We start from the raw sequence: 20,183 nt of genomic DNA, 5'->3' as shown, positions 1-20,183 counted from the left end.
TTAGCACAAGGAGCTGATTTCACTTTTGCTGCAGCCCCACTTGCAACAGGCATTGGACAGTCCCACCACTACATCCCGTCCTTTCCTATCTGCACTTCGAAGAGCCTCCAGGACCTCTTCCAAAATTGGCGAGCGAGCCGAGCGGCTGAATCCAGTGCCCACCGATGCCACATCAAATGTCTGATCCCTCCATACGTTGGATTGTGCAGGATCCTGCTCACTGGCCATTTGAGGTAAATTGTTTGCGTTCCATTGGTCAAAAGCCTCGTCTCCAATAAGAGCTGATATAAAGAGAAATTACAACTTCTTTTAGAATTCTTCTTTTTTTTTTATAGATGATTTTCTTCATTTTAGGCAGTCTTACCTGAGTCACCAACACTTCTCCTCCAGCGAGAGCCCCCACAGGTAAAAATGACAGCACGTATAAACTCTCGTCCACACAGCTTCATTCCATAGAAAGAATGAGCTTCATTCGGCCGCACCTTGTCTACCAATGCCGCCAAAAGACACAGGGTCAAGAGTGCTGCCTTCCACATGGTCCTAAAAAAATCTGCTGTAGTTGCCTCACTGTGCACAAAAGGGCTTAACAAACCCAAGTGATGTACCTCCTTGCTGTCAGTGTTTCATTTTGGACATTTATATAGGTCTCAGTTTCGCAGAGAAGCACCTCGGGTCTTTGTCTTGTCCAGAGATAAGAGCTGAGACCTTTAGGGCCAACAATGCACATCCGGTGACAAAAAAAAGTTCTGATTATATAGCAAATGATGCATGCCACAGGTGACGTCAACAGAGCTCTCTGCAATCTAATCACCTGTGACCTTTTATTTGCCCTTTCTGCCCTCACTGTTAGTTGTTGTTGTGCTTTGTGTGACACACAACAATATCTCAGTCATCTCAGTATCTTCTCAACAGGAAACTGAAAACAGATCACTCTCTCCAGGCACCTCATCAATTTTGGCTGATCAGCATCTCTGGTAAATCTTGTTTTATCTGTGAGCACACACGAATGCTCATGCACATATTCTTCACTGTCGGATGGCCTAAAGAAGTACAATCCCGCACTGAAATTTTAATTTAAGTATTATAAATATTATTATGCAACACTTTCAAATTCAGTTTTAATTTATTATGTACAATACCCACACATCAATTGTTACACAGTAATGGTTTGGTTGGTTGCCTATTTAATTTTTTTTTTTTAAAGGTCTATAAGCAAGCAGTTCTGAATTTTGCCAAATTGTGACGTCACAATTTGGACGATTCCCATAATACCTTCTAATTTTAAGGTGAGTGAAGATCAGTCACGTTCAAGTAATGGCTAAACGACACTTTCTGAAACACTACAATATGTTAAAGCCAAAAAGGTAAGCAGAGCTGTAGGACGATTTAGGTTTTGATAAGCAGTAGGGGTGTGCCCCCCAAAATATGTCATAAGAATCGCGATTCTCATTTAGTATGATTCAGAATCTATTTTAAATGTCCCCAAATTGATTTTTTTTAAATTATTTTATACTGTCTTACTTTTGTTTGTGTGTGCCTTTATTGGGAGTGTTCATGTTGTACCCAATTTGGCCACTGAGGGGCAGTGTGGTTCCCCACAGTCAGATACACTGTTAAGTTGTAGCCACATTAGAGAGTAGAAGGAAAAAGTCACGATCAAGTTATTCCATTAAAAGTTGTTTTTTTGCAGTGTAGAGCCGTTCTTTTGAGTGATAAAAGTGCAGAGAGTAGCGCGCTAATTAGCATTAGTGAGTCAGACTGGAGTAGATCATTAGGGTTCCTTGAACATCTATAAATTGAAGCAAAAATCATTGTCAACCAAATCATTTTGAATCAAAAATCTTTCTTAATTTAAAATCGAGTCTGAATCGAATCACACACCCAAAAATCGGAATTGAATCGAATCGTGAGACATTCAAAGATTCCCACCCCTAATAAGCAGCACATATTGGTGAAATTGCCATTTGCTTTTGGCAGCGTGTCATCTGCATGCGTCACATGCATGGATTGGACAAAGTTCCATGGATAATTAATATAGTGTTGACTTGACGAGTGAAATGCTTTCATTCTCTGACGTGCCAGTTCATACACACTTTTTTTTTCTATCAACAATATCCCTTAGTGATGTGATGCCCCTAGTCACCATGGTAACAAAAGTCATTCTCATGTTGGTGCACCTCACAGAAAGGTGAGGTAGATTGAGCATTGGCTCATTTGCATGAGAAAGCTAAATCAGCTGTTATTCTTCGTCATTTGTTTATAAAAGCATGTCAGAGGCATTTTATTTGCGAGAACGGTTTCCAGTTGCGAAAAACTGCAAATATATCCTTATGAACAAAATGAAAGAATTGGAAAAATATTGCTCATATATGATTTCATATGACAGCACATTTGCACGCACTGCCATTCTGTATGATTGTTACATCTTAAAAAAACAAAAACATGTTATCCTACTAAAAATAGCAGGACATTAAAAATGTGTCCATAAGTACATAGTCTTGGTTGTTTTGTTCAGAACATATTTTTTTGTTATAAATCTTTCAGTAAAATTAATCACATTCTTATTTGTGTTGCTGGAATAAGTAGTATTGTTTAGTTGGAGAAAGAAAGGAAAGACGCTAATACTGCCTATGAGTTTTTATTTCACCTCCGAGGGACTCTGGACGCCAACTGGAACTGGTGGTGAGCCTTCCCTGAAACTAGAAGTGGTCATGAGACGCTTGGCCCCAGTGAGAGTGACAGACAGTGGCGATTGTCCACTAAGAGAGGATCATTGTTAATGACGTATTGACCACCTCACAAGTGGTCCAATCAGCATATAGTGGTGGGCGGGGTTTAGGAAAGAGGCTAGCAACAGTTGCCCCGGTGAAGGCAAGGCGCCATAGTCACGGTAGTCCTGGCGACAAGAACCAAGCAACGGGAGTCAACAACAACCCGAATTTAAGGGAAAAACTTACTACTAAAAGGACAATACCCCGGCAAAAACAGAGGTGAACTAATCAAAACGAGATTTTAGTATTATTTTGTGCTCTCTAAAGTTGCATGGTGGTTTTCGTTTGTGCGTTCGTCTGTGTTTGGTGAAAGTGCTCGAGCATGTCGGTGATGAAAGTGGTTGCTAGCTTTTTTGTGTGCGCAGGCGGTTGTTATGGCGATGTCAGATCTCTGATCAGAGCACAAGATGGCGGGTGCGTTCTAAAGCTTGTGACTACCCTACTTTTTCCACGACTATTCACTTTTCCCGGAGTGTCACATTTAACTTCGAACACAATTGGCTCCGAGGCGTGTTTGTGTCTTGGTGGAAGAATTACAAGCACGCGATCATTGGTTTCAGGCCAACAGCTTGGTAGCTCAAGCGCACATGAAGCTTTTCTGTCTGACAAGAGCTGTTAGCTGGGGAAGCTATCACTCTCGCTAACTCAACACACCTTCACGCAAGCGGGGCGGCTATATATTACAATCCGACATATTATGATCCACTTTCTTGAATCGCGTATCCTTGCCAAACGTGCCTATTTGGGAGTTTAATGTTAGAAACTCTTTTAAATCACTTGGGAAAAGTTTTTGTTGTGACATTGAAGTCACTTCCCGTGACACGATGTGCGCGGTCGTGTTTACCGTGTGGGTGCACATCGAAGTGGTTTATCTTACGTTGTGGTGGTCTAAAGTCCTGCAAGGCTGGGTCCAATTATTGTGCATGTGAATCTGGCCTTAGCTACAGAGGTGATAAAGTTACAATAGATACTGTATTGATTACGATTATCAAACACTGACGTCCATTGCTTACAATAATAAAATTGGAAAATTGTTTAATTATTACACATTTGTAGTGGACTGAAGCTTGAAAGGCTAACAAAATATATTGCTTGGATTTAGAGATAAAGCCCTACTTAATCTTTAGACATACACACACACACCAAGGGCTGTGTGGCAATAACATACAAATGAATATGACGTCAAAGGCATTTAAAGGGTATTCGCTATTGAGCTCCATCTCCCTCTTTTAATCAACAGAATTAGCGCCTCTAAGCATTGGTTGCCATGGCAACTTCTGGATACTCAGAAGACCTCCAGCCTCAGCAGACCGACACGGTAACCATAGCAACGCCGGCCTCCACCACACCCTCTTCCACCAAAACAGCGGCACACTTCCTGGCCGGATTACCACTAACCTCTGGAAGCCTTGCATCAGCCAACCAATCAGCCAAAACTGGACAGGATGCACTTTCTTCCCAAGCTCCACCTACCCAGGCTCAGAGCCAGAAGGCAGCTGTTCTTGCGGCTCCCACACAACACTACATAAGCCCTGAAATCCAGCACACTGGGGCCCAGAAGAGTAATGGTCAGAGCACCTCACCCCAGTACATCATAGTGACTGTTACAGGTGAGCAACAGTTACCAATAATAGTTAATGATACTGATGGATGATCAGGTCAATGATTCTCACAATAACTATAAACAATAATTTCACAAGGTGGGAAATAAAATGTCAATAAGCAACATTTTATTTCTATAAATCTGCAATTGTTTACATTTTCAAATGGTCACTTCCTAGGACATCAAAATGTCTCGTCGTTGGTTAGCCACTTTTAGGTCGGGCTTGTGGGATACTCGTGGTCCTTGAGGACTACCTGGAAGCTTCGGGCACCATCTTGGTGACCCTTTTTGTATACTAAGTGCTTGAGAAGTTATTTAGCAAAAACAATTGAATTTAATAGTATTTGAATCAAATCAATTTTTTTAGTCAATTTCAACAATGTCAGTATTCTCTTACTTTTATCTTGCTAGCAACTCAGTTAGTGCTCTAAATAAATGGTAAATGAGATCTGGTAGTTGCTAGCACAAACACACATGTAATACCAAAAGGGAAAAAGGTTTGAATAATTATTTTCCTGCTTCTGTCTAACCATTTTAATTTGTGGTCATGATGTTTAGTCAGCTCAGTGTTAAGTCATTATTACCGTCATCAGCACACTTAGTGATATTGAGTGTGTGTGTGTGCGTGCGTGTGGAGGAGCAGATCACAACAATATAATGTGATGCATGGTGTTGCTAGGTTACATTGTACCAAATATGAGGGGTGGAATGTAGCTTCTTTCTTTTTTTTAGTTTGTTGGGAGAGTTAGTGTTATAATGTAGCTTATGAAATAGCAGCAATTCCCAATTACTAACAAAGAAATCTGTATCCATGGCAACTTAAGCTGGCTATTAATGTGGCAAATACATATTTTCTGGCTGTGAGATCCACATCATTGTAGCTTGTTCCCCTTTAAGTGAAAAATATTACTAAATTCTTTTTGAAATCTTAATGAGAACAAAATGAAAGAGAATGAGGCCTTAGGCTAGTTCTTTTCCTGGACGTTTATTTTCGGACTGTCTGTTAGTGGATATTTTTGCCTGCTGGTGTCAAGTAACACAGTATACTCTCACCCACAAAGTCACACGTTGGGTCAGGCGGGCATGGGGCTTGTCTGCCTCCTAATGAGAAGGCCTATTCAGTCATTTTGATACACTAGTGGGGTATGTAAACTTAAGAGCACAACGGTAAATGTACAAAAGCTAAATGTTGGTTAATGGAAAAAAAATATCTATGAATCATCACCAAAATTCACATGCACATCTCATGCCCACTTCAACCTCTGAAAATATACAAATCAATACCAGTATTTTGGATTTTATGGGCATTAAGCTTTTTGTTCTCACCATACAGTTATGATTGTAATGTGATTGTACATACCCAAGTGGTATGTAAACTTATGAGCACAATTAACTGTGAATATTTAATTGAAGTAGAATATAATATTACAGCCAACATACCATCATTTGAACCCAGAAACATGCTATTCAAGTCACACTAACCCAATTTTAATTATAATTTTTTTTAAAGAGAAAGTGAGTACAAATTAAGAGAAGTTTATATTTTTTTCCAAACCTAAACACAAAACGAAACAAAAAGAAAGATTTATTTCAATTCAATTTGACAGCTTGTGAAACAATCTGGATCGTAAAACCAAAACATCTCAGTTTCTGTATTTTTTTTATTTTTATAAAAGCAAAATTACTTTTTTTATTTGCACTACTATGATTCCATAATCATTAATTTTATGGCAGTTTACGTTGGCATGTATTCTAAAAAAATACATGCAACTTAAAAAGAAAGAAACAAGGGAGTAGAGTGTAGTTTTTTTTAATGGAATGTTCTATCTGAAGTTAAGATGCGTATGTATTTTATACAAATTCCCAACAGGGCTTATCTGAAGGTTTCAGTTTGAGTTGTTAGACAATAATCAAACCGAGACTTCAACGTGGCTCTTTCACAGTCTCGTCCATCATTTCATATTTCGTGATCTGTATACAGCTGTGCTTTCATTTCAGATGTATTGACAAGTTAGAAGCAGGAGAACATCTGTCAGCCACTCACTGAGAAGAGTAGTAGCAGAGAGAGAGAGAGAGAGAGAGAGCGAGAGAGAGAGAGACAGACAGAGAGAGTCCATTGGGTGATACAATCACTGTCCTCACAAGAAAGTCGGAAAGGTTTGTTCCACAAGATGCAGCTCAGCTCAGCAAGGGACACCTAGGGGTAGCATTGAGAACTTTGTTTATGGTGAAGTCAGTAGTTTTCAAATATTCATCAGCAATTTGTATTTTACATTCAAAATGAGTAAACGCTTGTTTTGTTAACTTGGAGAAGTACAGGTGTCACATTGCCGTAACCCGAATTGGGAAATATATGAGTCAAAAGGGTTCAAAGGAAGTGTGTGAGCCTTCCCTTCACATGTCGTCCATCACCCTGTAGCCAACATCCCTCCTGTCTCATTTTCCTCTCGCATCTGATATTCATGTTTACAAGATGGAGGGATTTCTCTCCATCTGGGGAGATTAGCTGTCCGAGGCTGTCGTTCTCCCTACACGAGATATAAAGCAGAGGCGGTTGTATTTGAGTCAGTTTCTCCTCAGTCCAACCCAAAAACACACATGGGATGTTCTACAGCGGCTTTTATTACAATTTGCAAGCCGCATGTCGTGAGTTGTCACATTGTGCGTGCGTGACTGTTTTTCTTGCTCGGTCAAGTCTCTTTCTCACTCTCTCTACTTGTTTGGTGCCCAGAGGGTTCTGCTCACTCCAATGACAGTCTGTCAGAATCCAGTTCACCTGCCCCAGGTGTGCCTACACAGGTGGTCCAGCCAGTGCAGACCACCACTCAGGTATGATGACATCGTACTGGACGAGAAGAGGTTATTGATTTCCACGGTGGTTTTATATTGACGTCGTGACTGTTTTCACCAGCAGAGGTCAGTGTTGCAGACGGTTTCACAGGCTGGCAAGAGGATTCAGTCAGAACACGTCAACAACCTGCAGTCTGTACACATCAACCAAGAGGTAAAGACAAAATCGAATGAGGATTATTACAGCATAATTTACAGTAGAGACACCAAAGTTGGACATCTGTTCTGTGATGCTGCCTGCTAATTTCAAAACTTTTTTCCCTTGGGAAATAGTAACTAACCATTTGGCTGATAGAGATACTTGAACACAACTTAGGCATGAGCAGGAGATGGACCAGCAATTTTGCAACTGCAACCCCCCCAAAGTGTCTTGATATGTATTATATGTGAACGCCACCCCCAGTAGAGAGTGACAGGATATGCTTTAGTAACGGGCCTGCTGCTGTCGTTTCCATCGTTTCCTGTTCATATGAATCACGTGAAAGCAATTCGACTTCTTTGGCAAGTGTGACAGTACATATTCAGAGAGATGCATTATAATAATTATTTGCATCTGTTAAAAAAAATGGTGCCTACTTAGTAAAGTATAAAATGAAAATCATAATTTCCACTTAGTTATTAGCAAGTAGAACATTTTCACTCAACGTTTGCTCACCTATATACAAAACTACATATCGTCGTTCTGGGTGATTCTCTGAAAGTGCAGGGTTATTATAGTTTTTGAATTTTCATTTTAGTTTGTTTTTATTTAGTTTAGTTTTGTTTTTGAATTTAGTTAGTTTTAATTAGTTTTCAGGGTGGTTCTGTTAGTTTTTCTTAATTTTAGTTATTTAAAAAAATGCCAAGTTTTAGTTTAGTTTTAGTATTAGTTTTCTTTTTTATGCTGTGTATTACTGGTGTGCAAGATTTAATAAACACAATGATAAAATGAAAAAAGTAACTTATTTCTTACCTAGCGTTGCAGGCGAGCCGAGCCAAAAGTCAGAGGCAAATTTGTCACCTAGGAGCGATGTCATCTGAAGGTGCTTTTTTATTGGCTGATGCATGATGACATCACTTCTGTGTGACACGCTTAAAAAAAACGTATGTATTAATTACCAAAACATAAAACAAAGGACATTTTCGCTATAATTATAGTTAGTTTTGTAAACATAAAATGTAGTTTCAGTTAGTTTTTTAAAACACACTTTCGTTTTTAATTTATATCGTTAGCAAAATTGTTTTTTAAATTTTATTTTGTTTTTTTTCGTTAGTTTTCATCAACTAAAATAACCTTGCGTGAGAAACAAAATTTCAAAACTACTTGTATGATATTTGTTGAATTTATATACATTTTACTAGTATGACCATTAACTTTTATTACATGTTGATTTTTGTGGGAAAATTGTTTTTAACAAGAGGATGCTATTTGAGAATTACTATCTGATGTTGGCAGAAATTGCTTCTTTTTTTCTTTTTTTTTTGGGACAGCAATGTGAAAAATCTACTTTTTGGAGCTTTTAGCCATGTTGAAATGCTAACTCCTCACCAAAAACATCACCGAAGTGGTGCTGTCCTCCATTCGCTCCTCTATGAGAAATTCTAGCTCATTCTGCTCTCCAAGCAACAGCCCCTCCCAACCTGAGAAAACAAGCTGTTGAAACGTTTTGACTCTGTGAGGTGCGGCCCCACCCCCGCACCGCCTCTGCGACACGCCCACTTTCTCTGAGTCCCTCCAAAAGTAGCCTTTATCAGTAAACATTCTGTCCAAATGAATTCAAAGCAATCAATTATTCTTCACATTTACAATGCCAAAGTGCAATGACAATTAAATTTAATACACAGATGGTGTAGTGGTTAGCACGCTCTGTAAGCAACAGGTCTGCGGTTCGCGACTCACTTTCTTTCCTCCACTATGATTTCTTGCGGCAAGGAGACGTTTTGTTTCAAATGTTTATTGAAGAATTGAGCATCCATCTAATTTCCACATGTAAAGAAGACGTGGCTGTGTGGCCGGTCTTGCGTGGCCACACAGCGCTTCTTGGCAACAGCCGGCTTTGACGAGAGGGGAGACACGGGGAGAGGCGGGGTTTTACTGAACCGGGCTTTTTACTTCCGCACTCGAAAAATAACCAGCAAAACACCTAATATTTCATTAAAAATGACATCGCCATGGTGTCAAAGGTAAGATTTAATCATGATATGCCTATAGTTAACTGTGGAAGGGCTTAAAATTCCGTGATGTAATCCCTTTAAGGGTAAAAATAATTTTGCCTCCAAAAAGGAGGTTTGCCATGCACGAATGAATTTTGCATGAATGTTTGAATCAATTCATGCATTTACGTATTTGATTTCTTCTGTCTTTTTATTTTGCTTTATAATAAGGGATCAAACTAAACATTATGAACCTGCTATGTCACACACGTGATTTTTTTTTTCAAATGCATGATTACTTATATTCAAATAATAAATCAAGTCTTAAAGCATGAAAAGAAAACTGAAAAAAAAAGAAAAATCATAATTCAACGCAAAAAGAATATTTGTCACACGAGTCAAAGTAGTATGACTACTGGAAAATATGGAGAGAAAAAACCCAGTGGCAAATAGTTTTGCACATACGCACAAAGGAGTGCAATATGTGACTCTAAAGCGTTCTTACGAAGAGCAACCCAATTTAATGAAATTTATCGAGAATGGCCCTTCTGTAATAAATACCGCATAACTAAATACATTAAAATAACCTGATATTGTTTCAAGCTAATTGATGCTGCGGTTTTGTTGTGAATTGAGCAAGTCAGGTCAAAGCTCCTCTTTCCTTGTTTTGCTTGAAGGTGGAGCAGGTGTACTCGGGCCAGGTGCAGTATGTGGACGGCGGAGGCGGCGACAATGCCTTCACCACATCCGCTATGTGAGAGACAAAAACATTTATGTCTTTGCATGTTTCATCTTTCAACCGTCCACTTACAATTCTTTGCGTCTCCCTCCAGCCGCCCGGGCAGCTACTCCTTCTCCGACTCACCCCTCTACTCTCAGACCCCTCCCGCCTCCTCCAACTTCTATGAGGCCACATCTAGCTCGGAATCCGACATCAGCGGCTCGGTGACTTCGCAGGCTCTCGCATCTTCTGTGGCGGCGGCAGCTGCCACGAGCGGGGGCACCTCTGCGAGTGGGGGCGGTTATGTCATTCAGGGGGCTTATTTGTTAGGAGGAGGGGCGGGAACAGGAGGAGGAGGAGGAGGACAGAGCTACTCCAGCCCAAATTCACGTGCCCCTCCGGCCACTGTGAGTACTCATCTTAACTCAATCAAATCCCAAAACGTGTAAATATGTTTTTTAATACTTTGTCCTTCACTCCCCAAAATGTTTTTTTAATGTAGGGGTGTCAGGCAATTTAACATTTTTAATCGTAATTAATCGCATGACTTCAATAGTTAACTCAGGATTAATCGCAAATGTTATATCTTCAAAATGTGCTATAAAATATTTTTTTCCAAGTTTTCAGATTCTTGTTCACATAAAAGTGAAAAAAAAGTGCAGTCAGAGTTAAAGCGTTAACTAATGAATTAATCACCAAAGATGATCCCATTAATCGCACTATTAATTTTGACCGCAGATGATCCTTTAGCTGACAGCGGATGGTTTTGTTAAAGGTCGCACAGGTTAGGTTGTGTTTGAGCAATAAACATAACTAAATGCATGAAAGTAAAGCATTTAATTAATGTATATGTATGACATTCAGAATATTTGTGCAAGTCAAAATATTGGGGTCATTTTCTTTCCCATTTTAAATTCTGCAATAATTAACTGATTAGAAAAAGAGGAGGAGGAGAGCGTGCAGTGGATCAAAAAATGTTGAAGACGTCCTCGTAACATTAAATGTAGAACAAATTAACACACAAAAGGTGCTCGTCAAATTTGGCAGGCAAACAATGTTCATAAAAAATACTTTTTAATTAAGCGATTCATCGTGATTAATCAAAATTCTAAGATGTGATTAATCTGATTAAAACATTTAATCATTTGACATCTCTAAAAAAAACAATTCAACTCATAGAAATATGGCTGCATCTTTTAGTCATTGATACAGTAATTTCATAATTCATAAAATTGAGTTAAAATTCAAAAGATGTACTGTAAAAAAACGAGTATGATATTGATTTTTGATGGCATAATTGCATTTGTAAGACGTTGGTGACAGCTCAGTGCATGTTTCTTTTCATATTAAGAGCTATCTTTAACATGAAGTAAATTCTGCACATTTTTAAAATTATTAAATACAATTTGTCTAGTCTCCACAAATATTTGCATTATTATCAAATGTATTACTGCAAAATTTTGACGTGAACGTGTCTGCTGCGTTGCGTCTGGATTTCCCCCAGTACAGGCTTTCCAAGTATGGGGTGATCATTAATTGTGCGTTAAAAAATTTAGTGCCGTTAAAGGAACTTTAAATTTATTCAAAATTAACGCACTAATTTTGACACCCCTAGTTTTTTTATGCAAGAGCAAACAGAAGGCTTTGAATCAAGAGGTGGCTTAAAGCAATGGTAGTTATTACAAAAAACGGACAGCAGGTGGCAGCAGAGTATAAGAGATCAACCAGGGCCATTTTGCAACAAGCTCTTTTTGCCAGTGTTTTCAACTGGAATGTGAATAATGATGAAACTTAGCTATATTCTAATGCTAATTGCTGCAAAACGGAAACAGATACAAAAAAAAAAATTCTGATGAAAGAAGAGACCCTAATTTTTCTTTTGGTAGGTTCCAGAATTTTATAGCAATGGAACACAATATTCTGTGGGAATTGTAAAATCATTCAAAATCCAGTAAAACAGCCGGGAGCGAAAATGGCTAAAATGGCTGGGAGTGAATGAGTTGACGTGATAGATGACGAATAAAATCATTTTCAGCACACAACACTTCACATTTCTCCAGTTTTTATTTGTCATATATTTTCTCTTCAGGTGCAGTGGTTATGTGACAACTACGAAGGTGCCGAGGGGGTGAGTTTACCTCGTTGCACCCTCTACTACCACTACCTGCTACACTGCCAGGAACAGAAGCTGGAACCGGTCAATGCCGCCTCCTTTGGCAAACTCATTCGGTCTGTCTTCATGGGCCTCCGCACTCGAAGGCTCGGGACCCGGTAGGCACGGTACACATTGCTCGTTGTTGTCTTTGACTTTGTTGCGAGCCTTCACACGCTTCTTTCAGGGGGAACTCAAAGTACCATTACTATGGACTCAGGATCAAATCTGGCTCGCCACTGCTCAGATTGATGGATGAACAGCAGCACATGGCGATGCGGCAGCAGCCGTTCTCACAGAAAAACAGGTATCCTGGTGGGCTGTCAGAAAAAGAGGCTGACCCTTGTTAATTGCTGCGACCTGATTGTGCTTTGTCCAAAAGGATAAAGGCCGTTCAGAAGACAGAGGGCATCACCAATGGGACATCAGGGGGGATGTCCCAGCAGCTGGCAGGAGTGGTTTGTGATATTTCGGCCCAGGTGCAGCAGTATCAGCAGTTCCTGGGTGAGGAACTGGCATATTTATTTGAATGTATACAATGGTGCTTTGCAAGTTATCGTACTTCTACAAAAAATATATATATTACGATGGTATATCATAGGGCTGGGTTAAAAAAAATAACAAAATCGATTTCGAAACAATTTTCCTTAGCAAGCCCGATATCGATTCATAGAACCATTTTAAGTTAATATCTCTTTTTTTCCCATCAATTATTTCTTCCGATTTTGTTGTTGTTGTATTCCTTGAAATTTACTGTTCACATGAATGTAAAAGTGTTTTCTTACATTTATGAAAGACCTGACTTCTTGCACTTTGAGACAATTCAGAATATTTTTATCTCATTCACCAGCCATTTTCACTGAAGCAATCCCCTTTACTCCCGGCTGTTTTACTGGATTTTGACTTATTTTGCAAGGCCCACAGAATATTGTGTTCTATTGCTATAAAAACATGGAACCTACCAAAAGAAAGACTGAAGTCTCTTCTTTCATCAGTAAAAAAAAAAGGATATTTCAATCTGTTTCCATTGTGCAGCAATTAGCATTAGAATATAGCTTATCTCTATTTAGACATGTGAGTAAGAGAGCTTTTTTCCAACATGGCCCTGGTTGATCTCTTTTGTTCTGCTGCCACCTGCTGGCCATTTGTGTAATAACTACCATTTCTTCAACCGTTCTTTGCTGTTAAGAGGCTGCATCAAAGTCTTCTGTATGCTATAGCATAAAAACGTATAAATACGTCTTTGGGACACTTAAAACATTTAAAATAGATCATATTTATACATTTTGGGAGCAAATTAGTTCATTTATATTTACAATTTTTGAATTAGAATTATGAAAATATTTTCATCTTATCCTTGCTAATGTCAATGTTTGTGTACCACCTTATTATAACACGGTGTTACCTTAAACTAAATTATTTGACCAGTTACTGCCTCTGCAAATTTACTATTTGTGGAGTTTTTAATCATGTCTTTGACATTTTAGAAGAATTGATATCCCATAATCGGAATGAATTGAAATTAATCGAATCGAATCTAGAAAAATCACAATCAAATCAAACTGAACTCTTGTGAATCAAAATTAAATCGATCGAGGTAATTAGAATCGATACCCAGCCCTAGTATATCAATCAAAGTTACTACCAGGCTTGCTTTTGACAGGCACAACAGATTGGTGACTACATTGTGTCCTCCATCTTGTGCAGAAGCAGCACGCCCGTTGCCTGATTTTGTCGACATGAACGTGCAAGCGCGCAGCCTGCCTGATGGGATCCTGCCTGAACACCTCAAAGCCTTTCAGACGCTCTACAGGGAACACTGTGAGGTATGCAACAGAAAAACACAAAGTTGCTCTCTCTACCTGTCGTAGTTACGCGAATTGTTAGCGTTTGATGAATTCTCTTGAAAGTTTCATCAGCCTCTGCGCTTTCTCTACTCAGGCTGCCAGCTTAGCATACCGACGCTACCATGTTAGCATGCTAGGCTATCAATTGTCATTTGAAATAATACTGGACTACATGGCAAGATGTTGTATCAATTTACCTTTATGACTTTTACTACTCAAATTGTATTCTTGCTCTATGTTAGCATAATAACTGCTAGCATAAAATCCTCATTGACCTGCCTTGGCGCTTTTGTCACTTACGTTGCTATAATCGTGTAGTGTTAGCGCGGCATGCTAATTTTTTTGCTAATTCTCATCCTCTAGCTCAGCATTTTTAACTTCGTCAAGACTCACATCCTGCATTTCAATTCACCTTTCAGCATTTCAGTTCAACGCAATTTTGATAGGTGGCACTTGTGACCTCTACGATCCTGTTTTTTTCCTTCTCCCCCCTCGCCTACAGGCCGTTCTGGATGTGATGGTGAACCTTCAGTTCACTCTTGTGGAGACACTTTGGAAGTCTTTCTGGAGGTTCAGCCAAGGCAGCGACCCCGAAACTCTCAGCCTGTGAGTGTCAAAAGTAAAACGCCTGACCCAGCACCCCCGCCACTACAATAGCAACCGTGTGCTCTTCCAGTCACCACGAGTCGGAAAAACGTCTGCCAAAATCGTGCCTTGTGCTGCTGTGTAAGTTCGAGCCTGTCCTCCACTGGACGAGAGCGTGTGACAACCTGCTCTATCAGACGCTGGTGGAGATCCTCATCCCCGATGTGCTCCGACCCATCCCCAGTAAGTATGCGGGGGATGAGAAAGGCACACGCAATGTGGAATTTCAACACGTTTGCTTTGCCCTTCAGGTGCCTTAACTCAGGCCATCCGTAATTTTGCTAAGAGTCTGGAGAGCTGGCTGTCCGGCGCCATGATGAACATCCCAGAGGAGATGGTCCGCGTTAAGGTTGGCATGCCTCCGTCGAGTTTCCAGTGCTGGCAGAAGTGCTCTTTTTGGTGTTTCTAATTGCTGTTGTGAAAGGAGAGGCTTTAGCTTAGCTCTTTAAAGCCATTTTTCTGTCATTTTACTGATAGTCTGTTAATGTACATAGAAGTTATATACCAGGGTTCAGCGACCTTTACTGTCACAAGAGCCATTTTATGCCACATAAATAAATAAAAATCAGTTTGGAGCCGCAAAACATTGTGGTGAAGGAAACAGTGTGTTAGTGTTAGTCTAATGTACCCAAGAGCTGCTCCACAACAGAAAAATATGCAGCATCCAATACTGAGATTCATTTTCTTCTATCTTTTGTCTTCCATTTTTGGATTATAATTTTTGTGTGTGTGTATTTTTTCATACATTTTTTGACTTTTCTGCCTTTCTGACATTTTTGGCAATTTTATGGACATATAATGGTAATTTTCTGCTTTTCTTCTTCCTTTCTTGGACATTTTGTGGCTATTATTTATTTATTTATTTTTCATTTCTGTGTATGTATATATATATATATATATATATATATATATATATATATATATATATATATATATATATATATATATATATACACACACACACACACCGCGACCCTTGTGAGAGCAAGCGGTTAAGAAAATGGATGGATGTGTATATATATATATACACATATATTAAAAGCCACAGGAGAGGGTCTAAAGAGCCACAGGTTGCAGACCCCTTGCTTGCTATATATAAGGTAAAAAAAAAATAATAATAATGGATTCAACAACAGAAACAATTTGCTGGTCCAATTTAAAATCACAGTGCCAAATACCGAAGTTTGAGACTCTTGGCTTAAAATATAGATACCAGGGGGCAACAAGGACTAAACACCATAACTATTTTCTTTTCATTGAAAATCAAGAAGTTGGGTGCCATCCGGTCTTTGATTTGACAAAAGTGGCCTTAACGAGAAAGTGTTCTTTTCGCTTTGCGGGACATAGATTGGACTGTGATCCTCATAGCAGTGGAAGGAAATGCCATGCTTTCTTACTATGCTAGAACCCAGAGGCAGCAAATGCAATAAAAACAGCAGGGGCCCCAAAATGGAACCCTGTGGAACACCAAACATAAAAATCTAAACCTAAATAGTTAAATAATTGGCAAAAAAATAGTGCAGATGCCTGAGAAGGTACCACTGCTGCCATTTTCGATTGCACTTTCTGTGTCTCCCCCTTCAGGTGGTGTGCGTGAGCTCTTTTTCCCAAACGCTGCGTCGCTACACCAGCTTGAACCACCTGGCCCAGGCAGCCCGCGCCGTCCTCCAGAACTCGGCTCAGATCAACCAAATGCTCTCTGACCTCAACCGTGTCGATTTCACCAACGTTCAGGTCCGCTGGCCGCCGGCGCCACGCGCAAGCATAGCGGGACATTAACGGTCTCCCCACCTCGTCCCCCATCAGGAACAAGCGTCCTGGGTGTGTCAGTGCGAGGACCGCACGGTCCAGCGGCTCGAGCAAGACTTCAAGATGACCCTGCAGCAGCAGAACTCCTTGGAGCAGTGGGCCTCCTGGCTGGACGGCGTCGTCTCGCAGGTGCTCAAACCTTACGAGGCCAACCCCGTCGCCCTGCCCAAGGCCGCCAAGGTCTTCCTGCTCAACTGGTCCTTCTACAGGTGAGACGCTGGCGAGACACGTTCCAGTGCTAAACGTCTAAAAACGTCTTTGCAACCCCGCCAGTTCCATGGTCATCCGAGACCTGACCCTGCGCAGCGCTGCCAGCTTCGGATCCTTTCACCTGATCCGCTTGCTGTACGACGAGTACATGTACTACCTGATCGAGCACAGGGTGGCCCAGGCCAAAGGGGAGACCCCGGTTGCGGTCATGGGAGAAGTGAGTGTCTGGAAACGGGGAAAATCTGCTTTCCAATGTCCCTTTTTTGTGAGTTTGCTTGTGTTTGTCCGTCTTGTAGTTCGCCAGCACTGTCAAGAGCCGATCCACTCCAGACCTGGAGAAAGGTAACATCAGCCCACTTGGTGCTGATTCCCGTAAGGTCGTCTTACTTGCTGTTCTCCATCAGATGAGGAAGACGAGGATGAGGATGAAGAGAGCGAGGAGGAGAGCGCAGATCTGGTCCTGCAGTCCAGCTCTCTGGGCATGCTGGAAGACAAGGAGCTGTTGGAGCCGCCCGCTAAGCAGCCCAGGACCGGTTTAAGCCTGCACAGTCTGACAGAGACACACAACACACCGGCTTAGAGGAAAACGCACACTTTGCTTTAACGCCATCAAGTCATCCCATCCTGCATCCGCTGTCCTGTGTTCTCCTCCGAATCGCTTAAAGTGGAAGTCAACCTTGAACATTTCTTGACAATAATATCTCATATGTCTAAATATGGTATTCTGGTTAATATTGTGCGAGTGGAATATGAGCTACGAAGCAAAACCCAGCCGTTTTTTGTCCATCTCACGGGGCGGCCATTTTGCCAATTGCTGTCGACTAAAGATGACATCAATGTTGCTCAGGTCTCAAGTAACAACCAATCACAACTCGACTTCAGAAAACTGGTGAAAACGGCCAATTGCAGCTCACCTGTTGAATCTCTAAAAAGGAAGTCAACCCCCCAAAAATGATTGACAATAGTCTAAACATGACATTCTGATTAATATTACATTTGTGCAATATGAATTATGCAGCAAAATCTCAGGGTGGGGGGGTGGGGGGCGAACATTTTGGCTACGACCAATCACAGCTCAGCTTCAGAAAACAGGTGAAAACGACTAATCACAGCTCACCTAAGGTGAGCTGTGATCGGCCGATGCCCGAGCACCGAGCAACTGTGATGTCATCTTCAGTCGACAGCAAGTGGCAAAATGGCCGCCCCCTGAGATTTTGCTGCATAACTCATATTCTACAAATATAATATTAATCCGAATGTCATGTTTAGATTAGTGAGGTCACATATAACGTATTATTGTCAATTATTTTTTTTTATGACTTCCTCTTTAGAGATTCTTTGGTGTTGAGTGTGTTTGTCCAGCGTGAGCATGTATAAGAAAACGAGAGCGCCCTTTATGCCAATGATGTATTCTTTGCTCTTCGTGCTGCTTGTCTTTTGTCATGTAAATCACGTATGAGCCCCCGTGCCTTCCCACAACATTCAGTGGCCAGCCCTGCACAGACGTCACAGATTTTACCTGATAGACGACACACACGTGATATTTCCACGAGTCTCCCTTGCCCCGCCTTAACCACTAAGCAGATGATGTGGAGGAAATGATCCTTGTGGTTTCTCAAATCACTCCCTTTGCCTTTTAAGCAGTCTATGCACGGGTGTTTTGTAATCAGGATTAATGGATTTCGTGGGCTCATTCACTGCCGTTGACGGCTATAGACGTCAAAAATTCATTTGAACTATTTCTATTAGTTTCCACTTTTGTTAATAAGAGTATGAAAACCTCGAAAAAATGTTTTATTGTACATTTAGAACAAATGTAACATTTGTGAGTTAACTAGTGAAGTCATGTGATTAATTACAATTTAAAAAAAATATATCTCCTGATGCCCCAAATTAAAAGAAAGAAAGAAAAGATTATTAAAAATTAGGGGCGTCAGACGATTACAATTTTTAATTGTAATTAATCGCACGATTAATCACAAATTGTATATTTGTTCTATATGTACAATTAAAAAAATCTAGGTTTTCATACTCTTGTTAACAAAAGTGGGAAAAAATGTGAAACTAATAGAAATAGTTCAAATGAATTTTTGACGTCTATAGCCGTCAATGGCAGTGAATGAGTTAATGGGCAACTGGTTGTGGATGCCAAATTTGATTTATTTTCTGTACGTTCTTTTTGATTTGGCCAACTGACTAATGCGCTGTGCCTTTGAGAGATTGCTAGCCCAATTGAGCTCATATCTTATGTATCGTTGCGTTTCTATGGAGGTTCCGTAGCCTTGTCGTATTGAACTTTTGTAGCTATTAAAAATCATGTGAGCCATGTGATGAGTTTGCTGTTTGTCATCTCTCCTTTGCTCATCCTCTATTCATTTCCTTCACCACATCACATACTTAGTCACTTCTTCACGCAAACAAAGCAAACTGTCGTACAAGAGAAAAGGAAACTTGAATCAGCTTGGTTGCTAAGCACTTATATTGTATCCATGGTTACCTGTGAATTAACTTGATTCACCAGCTTAAGATATTCAGTTTTGTAGTGTCCAATCTTATTTTTCGCTCTCTTGTGTCGTATATCCAATTTATATGTTGTTTGACCATAAACTGCCTTAGGATACATGTTGTGGTATGCCTACAGAGTACTACGCTCTATTTTTAATGTGATGTTGGACCAGGCTTTGGAGGTGTGCTGAACTTCAAAACCGACCCTTTACAAAGAGCACAATGTACAAGTTATATCAGGATTTTCCAAGTGATTAATTTTAAAAGAAAAGACAAAAAAAGTGTTGTCTGAGAAGAAATCCACAGCAAAAGTTAAAATGAGGTTTAAAAAGGTGATTGTGTTTTTATTCATGTACTGTCATGTGGATTCTACCTTCGAGCTTCAGCTGCTGTACTGTTTCCCCACGAGGATCCTCTTCATGTCCCTCTTCAGACCTTTGTACAATCTGCGATCTTTGTAGCTTTATTGTTACCGACTTAAAAGGTTGTGACCGCGTTCTCAAATGTGTGTATATTGTATTTGTGTACTCAGTGATTAACAAAACAGGGTGCCATGGCACACTAGTGTACCAAAAGAGAACTCTGCACAATGTTACTTTATTTCACCTAATTTAATTACCGCTAGTTCTAGTTATGATACAAATGTTATCGTTCAGCGGTCTATTTCAGTGACATGAGAGGCAGAACAATTAAAAATAATTGTTCTCCCATTAGATGGCAGAATGAATAAGTCACGGCTTTTCGACAAGTATGATTTAGCTTGGTTTAACAGGGTCCCACGAGTTCCTTTGTGACATCATCTCAGTCACTTTTTTTGGTGGCAATTTGTCTGGTGGTGTGCCGTGAGACTTTTCTAGTGTGTAAAATGGGTGCCTTGGCTTAATAAAGGTTGGAAAACCCCAGTCTTCTGCATTCAAGACACATTTTGTATCATGTG

The 20,183-nt window shown here is 40.2% G+C and overlaps 2 protein-coding genes across 3 annotated transcripts; one reads left to right on the top strand and one right to left on the bottom strand.

Annotated features, from left to right (window-relative positions):
• On the bottom strand, window positions 1-536 carry rln3b (relaxin 3b). The gene is made up of 2 exons (XM_086081822.1): window positions 365-536; window positions 1-281 (listed from the first exon to the last, which is right to left on the bottom strand). The coding sequence occupies exons 1-2, from the start codon at window positions 534-536 to the stop codon at window positions 1-3; spliced, it is 453 nt and encodes a 150-aa protein (XP_085937948.1).
• A 2,305-nt stretch (window positions 537-2,841) lies between these two features.
• Window positions 2,842-20,167, top strand: rfx1b (regulatory factor X, 1b (influences HLA class II expression)). Of its 2 annotated transcripts, none has more exons than XM_086081818.1 (18): window positions 2,842-2,990; window positions 4,012-4,381; window positions 7,106-7,203; window positions 7,289-7,378; window positions 10,035-10,111; window positions 10,191-10,485; window positions 12,168-12,349; window positions 12,418-12,537; window positions 12,613-12,734; window positions 13,938-14,056; window positions 14,580-14,683; window positions 14,754-14,905; window positions 14,974-15,071; window positions 16,307-16,456; window positions 16,529-16,740; window positions 16,805-16,958; window positions 17,038-17,083; window positions 17,146-20,167. In XM_086081818.1, the coding sequence occupies exons 2-18, from the start codon at window positions 4,039-4,041 to the stop codon at window positions 17,319-17,321; spliced, it is 2,538 nt and encodes an 845-aa protein (XP_085937944.1). In that variant the 5' UTR covers window positions 2,842-2,990; window positions 4,012-4,038; the 3' UTR covers window positions 17,322-20,167. The 2 variants fall into 2 exon arrangements, with proteins under 2 accessions (XP_085937944.1, XP_085937943.1); XM_086081817.1 differs by having other exon boundaries at window positions 7,286-7,378.
• The last annotated feature ends 16 nt before the right edge of the window (window positions 20,168-20,183 follow it).

The sequence above is a fragment of the Leptonotus elevatus genome, chromosome 8 (assembly GCF_054856555.1).
Source record: "Leptonotus elevatus isolate MCC_2025b chromosome 8, RoL_Lele_1.0, whole genome shotgun sequence".
NCBI lineage: Eukaryota > Metazoa > Chordata > Actinopteri > Syngnathiformes > Syngnathidae > Leptonotus > Leptonotus elevatus.
This window is presented reverse-complemented; position numbering and strand designations above follow the sequence as displayed.

Coding starts and splice junctions, on each gene's coding strand:
- rln3b (XM_086081822.1), bottom strand. CDS start 536: ATGTGGAAGGCAGCACTCTTGACCCTGTGTCTTTTGGCGGCATTGGTA. Junction 282..364: donor GAGAAGTGTTGGTGACTCAG/GTAAGACTGCCT, acceptor TCTTTATATCAG/CTCTTATTGGAGACGAGGCT.
- rfx1b (XM_086081817.1), top strand. CDS start 4,039: ATGGCAACTTCTGGATACTCAGAAGACCTCCAGCCTCAGCAGACCGAC. Junction 12,735..13,937: donor GCAGTATCAGCAGTTCCTGG/GTGAGGAACTGG, acceptor CATCTTGTGCAG/AAGCAGCACGCCCGTTGCCT. Junction 14,057..14,579: donor TCTACAGGGAACACTGTGAG/GTATGCAACAGA, acceptor CCTCGCCTACAG/GCCGTTCTGGATGTGATGGT.